The sequence below is a fragment of the Montipora foliosa genome, chromosome 6 (genome assembly GCF_036669935.1).
Source record: "Montipora foliosa isolate CH-2021 chromosome 6, ASM3666993v2, whole genome shotgun sequence".
NCBI classification, from domain to species: Eukaryota; Metazoa; Cnidaria; class Anthozoa; order Scleractinia; family Acroporidae; genus Montipora; species Montipora foliosa.
Genome location: NC_090874.1, coordinates 47,785,163 through 47,802,662, shown reverse-complemented (window position 1 = coordinate 47,802,662; position 17,500 = coordinate 47,785,163). Strand labels below are relative to the sequence as shown.

Sequence of the window (17,500 nt, the reverse complement as noted above, 5' to 3'; positions counted from 1 at the left end):
TTTTGTTGCTTCGAGTAGCATTCATCTTTCAGCAAGTTTGTTCAGATTGATTGGTAGGTAAAGCCCGAAAAATCAGACTCCGTGAACAAAGGTTAGGTCAAAAAAGCACATAGCCGAGTATTAAAGAAGCCTTATTTGACCGACTAAGATTCTTTGTTTTTTGGCCATTTTAACTTGATCCAAAATAATAAACAAACTTTGGTGATAAACATGTTATAGTGCATTTCAATTCGACGTTTTGTACTATATGACTTACTGTTTTCGGCTAAGATGTCTAATTATGGGAAAAAAGAGGTTCACAGAACGCTGCCAAGAGAATCGGAATTCGTGCATATTCTTGTCAATTAAATTAACACTGATTGACTTGGCCAGACAAGCCTTTTTTAGGAATATTGTGTGACGGGTCTAACTTCCACAAGTCTTTGGCAAAAAAGGGAATCCTGGCTAATTTAAAGTAAGGAACAAAGACAAATTATCATGGGAAAACAATTGTTTCTTTTGGGGAAAGATAATGGACAATCCCTTGGGAGACGCCCGAAATACAAGGGAATACAAGCGTGTCATTTGTTACCTTAACGTCGGTATAAAAATTTCACAATTTTGTGTCAGATAATTAAAATGGAATGTGAAAAATTGGTAGGGATTTGCTGGAATCGAAATCCTGAAAAAACAATTCGATGATCATGATCAACTTTGAAGTTAACTGATGGAACCTTTCCAGGTCTTTTCCCCATTAAGAGTCCACAACGACTATTCCGCGAGTATGACTGCGTGAATCATGTCGTTGCCCATGGCCAGGTTTTCTGGGTCAGTCACATGACCAATCGATGACAGGGGCGTTTTGAAGTGGTACTATGACAAAAAAAATCAAATCTTTTTTCCTTTGGATGTCAAAACTATGTTAACTAAACACTAATTGACCCAAGTTTTAAGCCTTAATTTCAAAAAGACACTTGTTTATTTTAACTGGAATTTTGCTATTTAATGTCCACCATTACTAACTTTAAAATCTTGAGAGAGCTGGGGCCCGTTTCTCGAAAGTCCCGAAAACTTTTCGGGCCCGAAAAGTCATTAGTGAACCTGCCAACCGTTTGTACAGTGAAGCCGATCTTTTAACAAGTTTTCAAGGTAACTAAACGCAAACTGACTGTGAAGTTTGATGACTTAAATCGTCTTCGCTTTTGAGATACAGAGGGAATTGTGACACCCGGAAATGGCCCGTAAAGTTTCGAAACTTTTGAGAAACTGGCTCCTGGACCGAAGAGGAAATGACGTCAAAGTTACGAATGCAATGCGTTTATACGCGACTGAATTAATATCTAGCACGGGAGTTTCGGGCTTTCAGATTTTTAAGCTCGTGTTTTGCATACATAATATCTGCGTTTACACGCTGAAATTTTAAGCTATTGAGTGAATGACGTCGCTTTTCCCTAGATACAACCCTCTAAGGTCCAGTCGGTCAGTTTTGAACGTGAGTAATGGCGTACCGTGAAATCCAAAACTTACACTCAAAGTATTTTTTTTTTGTCAGGCAGGTGTTAAACAAACACACTTTCAAAATCTGACGAAAAAAAGGAAGTAATTTTTTTGAATCATAGTAGCACTTAAAGCCGCTCGACTCTTGGGGGAGGAAAGCAGCGCTAGGAACGAGATTAAAAAGGCCTCCCTTTTAGTGGGTATCCAAAGTGCTTTGAAAGTTTTCAACATTGGATCGATTAATAGTAATCACAAATTGTGGCCATCTCTTACACACCTTTGGGATACGGTTTTGCGCAATAGCTACTGCTACAGCAAGTGGCATTGCACGACACCCCAGCGTTGTCCTCGGGATTCTCTGCCATGTCCTTCATCATGTTAGAGCAGACAGCACTGGAAACTTGACAGTCCATCTCCGTGGCACAACCGAAGAAGAAGTTCATGCCTGTTGGACTGTTTCTGACGAGTGAAGCACACGAAGTCTGTTCTTCGGAGCAACCAATGGAATCTGAAAACTGACGATTACATTGCTGGAGATCACCAGAGCAAGTGTAACATCGGAGAGAACACCCTGCAAGCACACGAAACTAAATTATTCATAATTATCCACTTTTCCCAAAGGGGAAATCTTTTGCCCATTGTGAAGAACTTTCATGTGTGTAAACGTTCCTGTTCTACTCCATTAAAACTTTAAACCACAATAAATGTTTACTATCGAATTTATCGCATATCTTAATTTCAAAGAAAGCGTTAGAATTCGAAATAAGTTAATTTTAAAATCCTTTATTTTTGTTTTCAAATTTCCCAGGCGCTGCCATCTTGAACAGTTGTGACGTGTAACGATTGTCCTACAAGTAGCTTTGTTGTGACAACAGAGCAATTGCAATACCATACAAACATTCAAGTTAGCGGCGGCCGCCCGTGAAACTTGAAAATGAAAAAGTCTTTTTGATGCAAACAAGCACTCTTTTTTGGCAAACAGTACTTTTTTCGGTTCCTTTAAGTTATTATTTTGTACAACTGGGGGCTCCTTGATGGTAAAGTTTTCAATAATTCATATATGACAGCCAACAGAAACTCAACTATAGTTACTTTTGAAATATGAGGCGCAAGTCTTTATTTTTAGAGCCCGCAGACCAGAAGGATGCATAGTCCATGAAAAACCTAGACAAACGACCTGGCTGCCCAGGAGTCCTTGTTGTTCAATGGGTAGAGCATCCGACTGGACAATGATTTTTCAGTTTCCCTTTTGCCCGTTGCCACTGCAGGCAGCTAATAGGGAGCTTAAGCAACGACAACGGCGACGGCAACGAGAACGGCACAAATTTGCATATTTAGTAGGCAAAAAAATAGCTTTGCACGCCCTGCACGTGTGTTTTTCACTTTTGTCCATTTCTTCAGCGAAACTACAACGTGAAATAGCCAAATTTGAGGTTTTATGGACAAAGTCATTACTTGAGGATAAATTTTCATTTTCTGCCCTAAATTGAGCGCCTTTCCTACCAGCGTCATTTTTTAGGAACTACCACACCCACGTCATATTAAAAAAGTTGAAATAGTAACGAAGCGATTACAATAACGCGAATTTAAATTTTGAGATGACGTTCTCGTTGCCGTCGCCGTTGTCGTTGCTTAAGCTCCCTAATATCTATCGCGAACTCGGTATTACTCCTTAAGTCCCTATAGAGTGTTTTCACTCACGTGACCAGCGGCCATATTGGTGTTCCAAAACAAAGAAATGGCGGCCATGATGGTGTACCAAACTACTCCTCCGGGAATTAAACTCTATTTTTATGCAAATACTTTCTTTTGTTTCAGTAATCCAATATGGCTGCTGGTCACGTGAGTGAAAACGCTCTATTCCCGGAGAATTAGTTGGGAACACCAACATGGTAGCCGTAACGTCATGTGAAAACAGATCCCAACTCAGAGTTACCCCAGTTAGAATTACATTAGGTGCAGTTAAATTCTAATGAACCTATTATACACAGACATTGATTTTCCAAGTCCTCTGCGGCTTATTGTATCTATCACGACCTTTGGATAAATTTTCACGTTTGTGTCGAGAGTCCTTGACAATTCCAGGTGCATCAGAGTTCAATTGTTCAATAATAAATAAATAATAAAATAATAATAATGGACTTCATTAAGACCAAAAAACGAACAAACCAATGGGACAGCAGCACCGCGTTTGTTGTTGCAGGGTTTTTTAATATCCACATTTCGCACTTACAGCATTATGTCATACTGAACAGGTATACATGCAAGGGTAACAAGGTGCAAAGTTGGTGTAGTTGGGAGAGTGCTTGCGTTCCATGCACGATTTGCGGACTGAGGCTCGACATCATATGACGGTTGGGTTTGTTTTCTATCTTGCTCTGAGAGGTTTTTCTCCGGGTACTTCGGTTTTCTCCTCTCATCAAAAATACAATTCTATTTAATTGAATTGATTTACACCTTTCCCAGTCAGCGCAGCAGTTGTACTCGGCCATGTAAGTTTGATAAAATGGTTTAGTTTCTAAAGAGATAGATTTAGCCTAAAAGCAGAGCTCACGGGTTTTTTCTCCTTACAAAAAATTAAGCCCGTATTCTTTCAGACTTGCTGGCAACTGCTTAAGTTACATCAATATCTGCGATGATCTGCCTACTTTGATTTCGTGTTCATTCCGCAGTTTTAAAAGATGATATTTCATATATTCGAAATTGACAGAATGTAGTTTACTTTAGTCTTAAAAAAATCAAGGGTAATTAATTGTCGTAATTTGTACAAACTACGTAGGGCTTATTTCTCACGTGTTTTAGAACAGATTCTATGCACACTCCTTATAGGACTCCAGTGTGAACAACAAGAATTTGATGTACCATAATGGTAAAAAAAAACCAGAACGACGTAAAGATGCATGTGTGACTGAATCTTTCTTACATCATTATCATATATCTTTATTTATAGTATCTCCGAGCATTTACCCTCAAAACCATGATATACTACAGAGGACATGCAGTTCACAACACCGAGAACTCCAAGCCGTGCTCTTTGCGAATGGTGTGTTGGTTCTTCCTAAGTGCCCCTGTGATAAAAAAAATCACTTCCTTTTCTTCTTCATATTTTAAAAGTGTGTTTGCTTAACTAACACCTGACTGGCACAATTTTTTAGCTTTGGTCAAGTTTATCTAAAGGCCGTTTACTTTGAGCTTAAGTCACGTTCAAAACTGACCGATTGCATCTTAGAGGGTTGGATCCAGGGAAAGTGACGTCAAAGGCTCACTACCTTAAAATTTCAGCGTGTGAATACACCTTATTCCAAAATGGCCGCCATTTAAATATTCTTTTGTTTTTATTCAAATAAGCCCTTGATGCCTCGTTCTTAAGCTTAAAATTCAAAAGAATATTTTATCTTGAACGAGGCAACAAGGGCCAATTTGTCTCCGCATAAATCAGCCGCCATTTTGGAATAAGGTGTATGCTGAAGTTTGAAAGCCCAAATTTCTCCCGTGCTACATATTAATTCTGCAGAGTGCGTACACGCGCATTGCATTCTTAACCCAGTGAGCCTTTGACATCATTTTCTCCTTGATCCAGCTCTCTCAAGAACTTAGTAATGGCGGACCATTAAACAGGAAAATTCCAGTTAAAATAAACAAGTGTCTTTTTTAAACCAAGGCTTAAAACTTTGGTCGCTTATTGTTTAGTTAACATAGTTTTGATATCCAACGAAAAACAAGAATTGATTTTTTTGGTCACAGGGGCACTTTATTTAAGTTACTGGGTTATGAACTTTGAAGAGTTGTGAGACAGGGCCTCTACGGTTTATTGCCCTTAAGTGAGAAAATTAGAGAGTCTAACCATTTGCAGATGTCACCATAAAGGCAACACTTTTTCCTCAGTTATTTAGTTGTCCGACGCTCAACCGACTAATCGAGCGTCGTGTGAAAGCAAATTTACTTTCATCGTTTTATCGTTTTCCCACTTTTCTATGATTACAAAAAAAGTCACCCGGCCTTTTAGTATGATGAGATCTTCTCAGTTTCTTATGCTATTTCAGCCAACCCAAAGAGTGATCTCAACAATTCACACCACAACAAAAATGTTCAGAATATTATTTTCGATATTAATCATCGCTTTACCCAGGAAACGAGACAGTTCTAAGGTGAACTCTTTGTATGCTGCGTACACAAGACTTACCTAAGTATCCCTCTGAACCTGCGGCAACTCGACAGCGGATAGTTAAACTAGTTGGAATCATGCAAGTATGCTGGATGATTCCGAGTTAACTTAGTGACAATTGTTTCTTATTGCGGGAAAGCTCGAACTGTTGTTATCATGTACTTACCGAGTTTTACTAAACCAAAGAGAAGAAACACTAAAACATGGACTTTCTTCACCATTTTCGTCTTCGCTACGCCACCTGTAAAGAGTGCTATGAGTTTAGAGCGTTTGACAAAATCTTTGTCCAGATGGAAGTTTTTAATAACCGATTATTGTCCGTTTCGATGTGTAGACACTTAATATGCATATGTTCTTTTTTTCTTTTGGTTTATGAGCTTTCTGCTTGATTGGTTATTGGTTATGACGATGCACAAATATAATCTCAACAATTGGGCTCTTTTCTAAGGTTAATATCATCACGCCTTAGCGCCTAATACTCAAGTGAGAAACTGAAAGAATTTTGGTATTTAAAACAAGGAAACAAAAAGCTGAAAGAGAGAGAAACATTGATATTAACAATAAGGATAAACACTTAGAAGCGGGTGGCCAGATTTATATATACCGTGGCGAAGAATCTTGTTTAACAAACTGCCTCATAATATGCAAAAAATCAGATCGGTAAGCTGTTGATGAAAACTGCCATTCCACGTCGCTTTGCATTTCTACTAACTTTATTGCCAAGTGCAATTTTGCAAAAATTCACACTGCTATTTCGAAAAGATCGACAATGATAGATACAAACACAAGGTTTAGTTTAACGCCTCCTTTAGAAGACGGAAGATGTAGGTAGTCACGCGTACATGGTTTTAACCTTGAAGAAAAAGAAATTTTACTTTAGAAAATTTTCAGTTTAGCCTTGATACCGACCAAGAAATAAACAGCACCGCCACAAAGTACTGATATGAATTTTCAAAATAAAGGGTTAACTGGATGCACAGATTATTGGATGGAGGATAGTTTCAGTCGAGGGTGTAGGTATTTTACATCAAAATTCACTTCAAACACTTCGCTGACATTCGAATTGTATCTGGATCATTAATTTTAAAAATAAAGGAAGTCTTTAACAAAAATAGAAGCCGAGATACGATTTCCTTCCAAAGGATTATTGACTATTATTGGGACCGCTGACATACCGAAAATCGCTCCGTTAATTTTATGCCGTTATGCCGCATCATTATGACCCCTTCAACCGGTGCTCCATTCAAAAAACGCTTATGAATTCACGGAGACCGCAAGAGTTGCGTTGGTTGAGAACAAGGAAAATTCTTTTCAGCACGAACGTCAAGAATTATTTTCCTTGTATGTCATGGGATAAGCTACATACGTACACGGTGCTCTCTAGAGTAAAACTACTTTACGTAGCGATCACCATAGCCAGAACAATTGTACCCAATATAGGCAATTGTCGTTAATTTTAACATTCCCCCGTAAACAGAATCTAGAATATTCTCGTTTTTCCAAAATAATGACATTTTTCCTTTGCGTTAGGAAGAAGGTTGCAGACTTCGTGTTATCTACTTCAGAGTTGTTTAAACTTTATATTCTGGAACTTGCGAATAGCGTAGCTACTGATAGATCTTATGGTAGAAAGGATGTATGAAATGTTCATATATTTGATCATTTTCAATGAAACCTGATAGAGCGGTTTTCAAATGAGTGTCGTAAAACCAAAACCAAAGTACTTACTTTGGCCAATCAAAAAGGACGGAGACAATCCAGTAAACAAATCAAAACTCAAAGTAATTACACGTAGCCGACACAAAGCTCGGGAAAATGTGCAAGCGCGAGCCACGATTGGTTTCGGTTTCACTTGTGATTGGTTGAAAAAATGGCACGAGAACTTTGAACCAATCACTGAGTGAAGTAACGAAAACCCAAAGTAATCCGCTCATTTCTTTTGACACTCAATTGAAAACTGCTCTAACTCTTAGCAAGTAATTTAAAGTTTTTTCAAGCTGAGGTCGGTCCACCATGCCATCAATTTAGGTGCAGTTCCCATTCCTTTGTAAAATGACAGGGATCATGTGTTTTTCGTTTAGGAAAATCCCTGTATTTATTTCCATAATTCACAGTTTACGGAAATCGGTCTCTTACTGGGAAATGTCGATTTATTGTTGGGTCGTCACGAACATTTTCCCCATGAATTTTCTTGACTAGTCAAAAGAACACAGAATTTCTTGTTCCAGTTTTTGGGCCAATCAGTCTACGTGGTTCGTGATATGCAACTTCCTTGTATGGTTTGGGTGACTGAAAACCTGGTAAATTTTGAAATTTGAGAAACTTAATTTCTGGAATCTGAACGAAATGTGGCCGGTGGAAAAGTAAATTACCTGTTCTACACAATTCAACGTTTTGCGTTTCGGTCAATAAAATGAACGAGTAAAGACAAGAAATAATTGAAAATTCGCTCGAGACGGGACATCCTTCGGTAACAATTCTAGGGAAATTACTTGAAAACTTGCCATTTGCATGATTTTATTGTTCACCTAATTAAATGGCAAGGAAGGCGCAAACTGAGGGTTCCTGAAAAATCATGGAAGACATAACTCAACTTATGAAGATATAACGGGTCCTGCCGACAGTTGCCTTTGTATGATTTCGAGGGTTTGTACATCGGTTCATCTATGATCTTGGGCCGACCAGTTCCTGTTTTGTGAACTGCCTTGATTGGCTCAGAGCATTCGCTTACACCGTGCGCCAATCCTCAGAGCTTTACTTTTACTGTTTGGGTTAGTTAGGTCTTTATCCAACTCTGGTTCCCCTCATGACTTTGCAAGCCAGTTCAAGTCGGTGCACAAAGAACATCTAACAGTAACAATTGTGTACATTGGTTTTAATTTTCGAACAAAGCATGAAGGTTAATTAATTCAACGTAACCGTGAGGCCCTTCATCTTCGTAGACTCAGAGAAGACCAAAGGGCAATTTCATTTTTGAAAGTTCGCTCATCAGTTACCATACAAAAAGATTACAACTGAAAATGTTTTGAAAAGTTTGAAACTTGTTTGCATATTTGAAGTATTCTCAATCAACGCGTAAGTGGTAACAAAGCCTATCAGATAGAAATAATAGATACATGGAGAGCCTTGCGCTGTGCATTCAAAAACTTGAAACCATATCATTGAGAGGTTTCTTTTATTGCTAGTTTGTTACATTTGCAATGAAATCACAGCGCACTTATAAAAAGCTTATAAAAGAGAAAACAGTGCTCGCAATGAGCATGATACTGCTGGCAGTGGAATAAAAGCCAGAATTACACAGATCTTCCGAGCAGCAGCTGAAGTCGCATTCACTTCCATCCGATCGACAACCCTGCCCAAATAAGTCTTTGTTCTTGTCACAAGCGTCCTCGCTGCGGCATCCTTTTCTGTACACCATGATTTTATGGTCTCCATTCATCAATTCGGCCGTGAACTGGCCACATTTTGTTTCTCCGTGTTCGCAGGGCATTGGAATGCTTTTTTGCGTACAGTCGTCCATCGAGGAAGCGCTATGGCATGTGTAACACATCAGCCTGTCATCTGTGAATATTTACAAGAGTTGGAAGTCTAAGATTGAGCAAAGTCAACTTATCTGAAGTAGCATAACAACGTCTGAAATACGGTGGGTATCAATTCTCAGCTTGGTTTGGTTAACCACTATCGTCATCATCATTTATTTTAATGGTTACAAGAAGTTGAAATACAGTTCTCACCCGAAAATGGCGAAGCCGATGGAGTCGGGTGACCCGAATCATTTAGAATAGCATTACCATGTGCTTAATTTCCGGAATCAGTGGAATTATACCGTGTATATTCTTTGACTTAAAGAGTGAGAAACACAAAGTTGAAAAGGTGAGGAAGTCCTCTTGAAATTAGTCCTGAGAAGGTCATACATCCTGGCCTATCATCTGATCAGGGTCCGGAATTGGGGAGAGAGCATTTTGAGATACCTGAATCTCGGACAATCATTCTTTATCAAGTTGCTGAACTTCTGGGCTCAAGCCACGCACTGTCTCAGCGAGAGTTTTTAAGATCAGTAGACGGCTGAGACATTAATAAGTCAGCTTAAATTGACTCGATTTAAGTACAGTTATGGTACTTGTGTAGATCTCACTGGGGTTGTCGATTTTGACTTCCTGGAAGTAAACTTACAATACGAGATGACAGAGGCAAATGCGCCAAACAAGTCCTTGCGTTTTACTTTGAAATCAAACAATATGGATCAATACCTTTAACTGGAGGCATGTTGCACCTTTCACCGGCACAGCAAACGCTCTCACAAGTTGTCCGACCAGCTTCGGTTTTACGACAGGTTGCTTCGCCTGCATCGCAATCTTTTTGTGACGCGCATCCGTATACCCTTGTTTCTCTGCCATCCTTTACAACTCTCATGCTGAAACACCTATCTTGCCATTCGTCACAGGTCTGGTTTGTCGCAGTACTGTTATTACATTCGTCATCGTCTCCGAAGCACTGGTTGCATTCGAAGCACAGACCTGCAACAGGCGAATAGCAAAAATCAATTGTGGAAACCAATAACGCGTTAGTCCCTTTACCTCCTTAACTTTACCAGTGACGTAGCCTTATATATGTATCGTCAAGCAGTTACCCACCGGCATTCTTGATATGATACTAAGGACAAACCAGCAGCAGCACTGCACTTGGGAACAGTGGTGCTTTTCTCTGGATGGGGGGGGGGGGGGGGAAGAATATGTCAAAGTGTGTATTGAAATTGCGGTATAGAATCATCATCATCTTCATTTAAAAACACGGTAAAATACATGAGGCATTAACAATTTAATATAAAAGCTACAACTTACTACGAAAAACTATGTATACAGATTAATCTTCTATAATTTAAAATATTATTAACTATTAAAGAAAGTAAACTAAATTAGAGCCTGTTTTACATGAATGCCGTGTCGAATTAGCAATCGTCGGAAATTAGTCAGAGATGTTGCTTGCCTAGCAGGTGACCATGAGGGTAGGCTGTTCCAGAGGACTGCACCACTATAGCCAAAGCTATTTTTGTAATAGTACGTGGCAAGGGAATAGCAAGCTTATTATCTGAATCACGCAAATTGCAAGAAGTAATCACATCATATCTGTGAATGAATTTCGAGAGCAAATTATTGGGTGCGAGGTCATTTAAGGACTTATAGACCATCTTAGCCGAGTTTCTATATTGTCCCAGCCTAATTCTTTAAGTAGTTGGTTGGCGTCAGCATCGTGACTAGAATGAGTAAGGGCGCGCACAGCACAATTTAAAGTCTCTGCACAGTTACCCCAAACAATATCACAATAGTTGAAGTGCGATTGAACTAACCCGTGATAGATATTATGTAAAGTTGCGGGAGGAACACTTAACAATTATTGGACGAGGTTGAGCAAAATATCGTGATTTGTCAGTGGCAAATAATTGACCTGCGAGACACTGACAAATCACGATATTTTGCGATAACCGAAGTCAATAAAATTTATATCATTTGATCACCGAGTTTGTTTTTTGTTTTTGTTTCCGAGAAGCCGTAAGCGCGAGCTGCCTTGCAGAGTCGAGTAATGGCACCAATCAATTGGTTTCCTTCTCAGCATAATTATATTTGTAGACTTCAAATTGTACTTACAATCAACCGTTTAATAACACTAGGCATCAACAAAGCTGAAGAATTTCACAGTTTTCAAAGCGTATCCCGACAAGAGAAGCTTTGGTGTAAAGCTCGCCATTTTTTTTCTGGCTTCATCATAATATCTCTTCAATACATATGCATTTGCCAACTTGTCCTTCGCCTCGATGACACGAGTGACTCTTCGTCTACCTTTCTTTCCTTGAAATACTCTCAGAATACGATGAGTGCAACTTTTGGTCCTTTGTTAGTATTCTCACTCTTCTTTCGATCAACTAAAGATGTCGAATCATTCCGCTTTGACAGCTCGGGGAGGCGATCTGCCCTTTTCTCACAAGAGCGTGATGTCAACAGCGCATGAGCAGAATATTATTTGCAGCAAAACACTTATTTGTTGGCAGTTATTTGCAGGTCATGTGGTGGGCTCCATGTTAAATTTTCATCAATTAATACACCATTAATTTCCAAGGCAGGGAGAGCGGATAGACTGTTCAATTGTTGTCTTGATCCAATTAACATAAATTCAGTTTTTGTCATGTTGAGAGTCAATTTATTGGCAATGAGCCAACGGTTTATGTTTGGCACCCATACTAAAGGGATTATCATTATAAAAGGGAATGTTGCCTTGCTAACTTTTGGTAGCGTCAACTGAAGTAAAAAAAAAATAAGAAATTGACCCCTAGAGAGACGTTTAAACGCCGACGTTTCGTTCGTCAGAGGGAAGTTAAAGAAGGGCAATTGCTCGAAACATCAGGTTTTTAATCTTCAACTTAGTTAATACTACCAAACTTCGGTGTCTCAGTCACCTATCAACACACCACCATACTGTTTCTTTTGTAACTGAAGCCATTACCTCCTGTTGTGTTGTTAACTTGTTTTCAATCACATTATATCTTGAATGAAGAATTGATCCACGATCACAACTGCGCAGATATTTTGTACGCAATTCAAGTAGTATCAGAGCACTTTATTTTCTGGCATTATGAATACGCCAAGAAATTGGGTTCGAATCCCTTTTAAAGTATAAATACATGGACTTTTCGGAGGTTTTGTCGAACTTGCTCAAATTGTACGCAAAAAGGCGATTATCTCCCACTCAAGCATCATCCTCTGTATTCAGTCCACGTATAATTTCTAACAACTTCTTGCTAAGTTTTTTTTTTGGTTCTCAGGCGCTTCTAGTGTTTTACCACTGAGTAAACGTCTAAGAGACTGCATTTAAAATTGCGCTAGTCAAAAGAAAAAATTATTCACATTACATCAGTAAACTTGCAATAGTTACAAGTTGATCTCTTTTCACGAAGTCAGTAAGCACACGACGACTTTGCCTTCAGTTCATAGAGGGTCGAGACACACTTACTATCTCTTGACACTGTTGTCCCCTTATAAATTTCACTTTCAGACTATCTTAGTTTCAATCTTATTTGAACACAAAACGCGGATCTATTTCTAAAATATGATTGGGCTGCAGTGATTCTAGCAACATGATAAATCGCCTTCGGTTTAACACAATGACCAAGATTTGATCGATAGTTGTGAAATCGATTAAAGTTTCCGGATCCTTAGCGTAAATTGTCGAGTTTAGTGATTTAAAAATGCGTCGTGATTGCCCAACCTAACTATGCTCAATTACAGCCTAGAACAAAGTTAACTTGACTAAATAACTTGAAGTTTAACTATTGAAGTACACACTAACAGTTTACGGATTGAGTTTACCAGTTGGTTTTGCTTGGAAAGAAATGTTAAAATCTTTTACATTCCGATGATGTTTATAGCTTAAGTCCATCAACCAATACCTTACTGCCTTACCTTTGTTTGCGCAGTAAGCCAAGATCAACACAAGGAACAGTTTGGTCGCCATCCTAGCCCCGCGATGAAAATCGAACAGATAAATTCAATTGAAGTCTTCGCCCAGGGTTCTCTCAGTGATCAAAAGATTTGACAAGTTAACGTGCTCACTCGAAACCTTTGACGCAATGTAAATTCACTCTTGACAATTATTCAAATTTAAGGTCAGAATATTCAATATCGACTTGAGAGTGATTGTTGTTGCTTACCGGCGTAACAACCAACAAATAAAGCCCGGTAGAGCTGCGTCATAACGTGGAAGCAATCTTGATAGAAACACTTTTCCTACTATTTCACATTAGTATCCCCAATACCCAGAGCGAGAACATACCGGTACTTTCTGTTGGGCTTCGAGTATACCAACTTTTAGTTTAATTACAAGACAAATAAATGATGAGGCCCAAGAGATCATAAAGCCTATTATGAACCGTTTGTGGGGTCTATTGCCTCCCCGATATATTAGCATAAGAATAGACTCTAGTTTTTACTTTCAGCTCTTCCTAATCACCAAGAATGCTGTCAACAGCGACATAAATACAAGCAACACAGATTCCTGTAATTAAAGGAATTCATTTTGAAGTCATGTTGGGAAAAAGATCAAAGAAATGGCGTCCATTTTGTAAAATAAGGACCTTCTTTTCCGGATTGAAAAGTTCTTTTTGCCGTGAGCGAATTTTAAGAAAATAATTAGCGAGGAATTTTTATTCTTTTTCAGAAACTTCGCGAAAAAACGCCTTTTGGTAATCGTTTCAAATATTTTTCCGCTTTTTAGTTGGCCGTAGATTATTATTTCATGACTGGGATTGTGGCGTTTCAGTCCCAAGCACAGTAAAATATTCAAATTTTACAAATGATAATTTATGACTAAAAGATCTTTTACGATTGCCTAAGTTTTTGTTTTAAGGACGAATGTTAAATTTTGTTGTATTTTATATGAAGGACTTTGAACGAATTCCACTGAATAAGCGAAGAATACAAAGCGGAAAAGTGAGAAGGGAAATTGCATAAAACATCAATCGAATAGACACGATGATGATGAATGATGATGCAGCTGTTTTCTTATACACGTTATACGCTCAGTCATTAGTACAGGCTCCTTGCTTTTAAACCACCCTCCCCTCTCCCACACTTCTCTCCCTTCCCCCGTGGACAAATCCTGGGAGCATGCTAGCGCTCCAGTTTTGTTTGCTTTGAACGGCGAGAGACTTTAAATGATTCTCCAGAGTAGCAAACGATTCGAGTGAGGTCATTGGACAAGAAAGGCTGATAGCAGTTGTTGTGTGATGATTTAGCAAGATGTCCCGGCTTTCTTCAGCCTGTAGCAAAATACTTCTGTTTGCAGCTTGGACTCAATGTAAATAATCTTCCAATCAACAAATTAAAACTAAGAAAGGATGTGTGTTCGCAGGTTAGTCAACAAATGAAGAACAAAAAGTAGAGAAGCGTGCGTTTTGTTTGTATGTGAAACTGAATCCTGGTCCCTGTTGTTTAATAAGTAAATCAACATCTTGTGAAGGGCCCAATCGGCTTTGATAATCCTTATCTGAAGGGAGGATTGAACAATTCGGCTAACAGGACTGTCCACCAATTGAACACGGCATGACCTAGTATTTAAGGCAACTGGCTTTGTATTCAAAAGAATTGACTGAACTTTATTACATGTTGTAAACAGTGAAACTGTTCTACTCAGCTTTAAAATGGGTTTCTCAGCATTCTTACACTGCGGTATAAATATAGGTTCCATTTATTTGACTGGACAACGACAGCTTTCAAACTACCATATTATATCGCAGTTGCGCCGAAAAACAATGACTGGACGGCATAGAATTTCAAATCCAAACGTCAAACAGGGCTTGAGCTTTCCCGAGAACATTTTTAAATATAAGCCCTTGTGGGTGAAAAGTTCCGAGGGGAACGCATTGAAAACACCTTTCAATTTATGCAGATGACTTGCCGCCGTTCGCATAACATCTTTCTCTATAAATGTGCATCACCTTTTTTCAAACAAAACACTGAAGTAGAAATGATCGATGGAATGCTCGAGACGTTTTTTAACAATTTTCGAAAGTGATGAAGAAATCGTTGTGCGTTATTCTCTTGATGTCCTCACTTCAAATGACAGCGACACAAGGTGAGTAAAAATTTTGCAGTTTTATATTTTTGAAGTGAGTTAAATGTCAAGAACTGCGGCGTTTTGAAAAAGTGCTTAGGAAGCAGGTTTGTGAGCTATTACTAATAACCTTGAATCAGATCCTTCTCTGACCACTGTTGTCGATTGTTATAAATCAATTTCCATGATGTCTTGTAGATAGCTACCTACGTACTTGTCATGCTAGTGGATTTCTCAACGCGGTTAGATCAACATGAATATATTTGTAATTCTAGAGATGGTGACAAGCGTATGTCGCCGTGGGCAGATTTTTTGCCGGGTATATACTTTACTGAAATCATTCGTACTAGTACCAAATTCATTTGAACTAAATGTTGGCTCTATATGCCTAGGTAAACGCCCTAATTTAGGCAGCTCCTTTGTACCCGAAGAGAGAATGAGTGAATACACTGAAGTGTCTGTTTTACTTTACAGCTTTTGAAGTAACTCTAAGGAGAGGACCGCTTAGTGCACAATGTTACAGATGCCTTGGAAATAACGAAGAATGTAGCCTGGCAGCAATGCACTCGGACTTGGAGAGATTCTCTGAAAAATGCCTGCGAGGCCACACAACCTGTTCGACAACAGTATTTGTGAATCGTGGAAGATCGCTGATTGACAAACGATGTGCAACTCCACAAACATGTGCTAGTGAACAACAGCGTTGTAATGACACTTTGCTTTCGAGGAAAGGGCGACGCTCAACTAAACAGTGCGAAAGTTATTGCTGTGAAGGGTACATGTGCAACTCTGCTGCCACATGCTATCCTGTGTTTTTCGTAATAGTATTGGGATTACTGTGGTTCTCCAGCGTATAGAGGGATGAATTTGCTAAATGTGATTGTAACTCATACGTAGTGGAACCACAGTAGAACAATGAAAATAAGAAAACTCCAGCAAATCAGAGTTTAAAAATTACCAAAAATTGTTTGACAACCATGCTCTAGTCGCAGTTCATACTTCAAAACGAAGCGAAGAATTTATAATTAAGGGAAAATTGAGTCCTTCTTTCGACTTTTCGTCTTGATCCAAGACTTCTTGCCGACTTTGGCAGAGAAAAATTGAAAGTTAATGACAAAAATAAAGAACGCAACCAATAAACAAATTCTCTTGGAAGGCTTGTTTTTTTCATCTTTTATTGTATCTGCTTGCGTGCCCAGAAATAACATTTTTACTGATGTAAGGATTGTTTTCATAGATAGTTGTCTGCAAAGACAGATCAATGAACCAGTATTAATTTTTGTTCATCTCCTCGTTCAGCCATTTCAGAACGTATTTCACCCTCGCATACACACCGTATTTGTTCGGTCTTGCACAGCCCTGTCCCCAACTGGTTACCCCTTGAAGGTAATATATCGCCCCTGTCTCGCATACCATGGGTCCACCACTATCTCCCTGACAAGAGTCAATGCCGCCTCGATCCAGTCCTGCGCAGATCATGGAGTCATGTATGCGTCCAAGATAAGACCATTCACAACGGTTACGCCCAACAATAGGCACTGACGCCTGCTGCAGGATATTTGGACTGGAGCCGCCAATAGAATGGCTTCTTCCCCAGCCTGTTATCCAGCATTTCTTGCCCTCAGTTGGAGCTGGGATGCTTTCAGGGAGGCAGACCAGGTTTACGAATCTACCAAAGATGAAGAAAATTACAGTTTTTGTGGCAGAAATGGGGAATGGTGAGCAACAAAAGAATGACTGAAGAGTAAAAAAGCATAAAGGTTTTGTTTTGGTATTATGCAGTAGATTCATATCAAAAGGAACCGAAAACCTAACGTTTTGATGTGCATATTTCTCTCCATAAAATTAAGTTTTTTAACCAAGGTGATGACTTACCTTATTTATTCGATTAAGCTCCCAGGGCGCTTATTTAATTTTTGGACTTTCAGCGTGGGCGATTATTCGAGGTGGGCGCTTATTCGACGCTGGGCGCTTATTAAATTTTCACCATTTTTAATAAGTAAAAAGTTTATTATGTAACAAAACATGACAAAATATTAAAGCAAATAAATTGTAACTGTTCATTGTTGGGTTTACGTATGCCAAGGACCAACAACTCATTGTTCGGTCTTCGCAGAAGTCTCTTTAGCTATCATTATTCTCAATCAACTTCAATGTCATCGTCGCTCAGCTCAATAATTGAACTTTCTGGTGCTTCCTCCTCGACATCCGACAGCGTAACGTCAGCAAATGGGTCAGTCGCGCGAGAAGCTGTTA

At 39.0% G+C, this 17,500-nt stretch overlaps 3 protein-coding genes across 3 annotated transcripts in view; all 3 read right to left on the bottom strand.

Moving 5' to 3' along the window:
- Positions 1–6,014, bottom strand: part of LOC138007530 (uncharacterized) — a 6,953-nt gene extending 939 nt beyond the window's left edge. The window contains exons 1-2 of the mRNA XM_068854503.1: positions 5,808–6,014; positions 1,754–2,047 (exon numbers count right to left, since the gene is read on the bottom strand). Coding sequence (XP_068710604.1) covers positions 1,754–2,047; positions 5,808–5,862 — 349 coding nt within the window. The 5' untranslated portion in view covers positions 5,863–6,014. The remainder of the gene's footprint in view (positions 1–1,753; positions 2,048–5,807) is intronic.
- A 2,485-nt stretch (positions 6,015–8,499) lies between these two features.
- LOC138007528 (uncharacterized) lies at positions 8,500–13,282 on the bottom strand. The gene is made up of 3 exons (XM_068854500.1): positions 13,096–13,282; positions 9,892–10,158; positions 8,500–9,202 (listed from the first exon to the last, which is right to left on the bottom strand). Exons 1-3 carry the CDS (start codon positions 13,145–13,147, stop codon positions 8,859–8,861), a joined length of 663 nt encoding a protein of 220 aa, XP_068710601.1. The 5' UTR covers positions 13,148–13,282; the 3' UTR covers positions 8,500–8,858.
- A 3,154-nt stretch (positions 13,283–16,436) lies between these two features.
- Positions 16,437–17,500, bottom strand: part of LOC138004908 (chymotrypsin-like protease CTRL-1) — a 12,331-nt gene continuing 11,267 nt past the window's right edge. Inside the window, exon 8 of the mRNA XM_068851206.1 lies at positions 16,437–16,913. Coding sequence (XP_068707307.1) covers positions 16,517–16,913 — 397 coding nt within the window. The 3' untranslated portion in view covers positions 16,437–16,516. The remainder of the gene's footprint in view (positions 16,914–17,500) is intronic.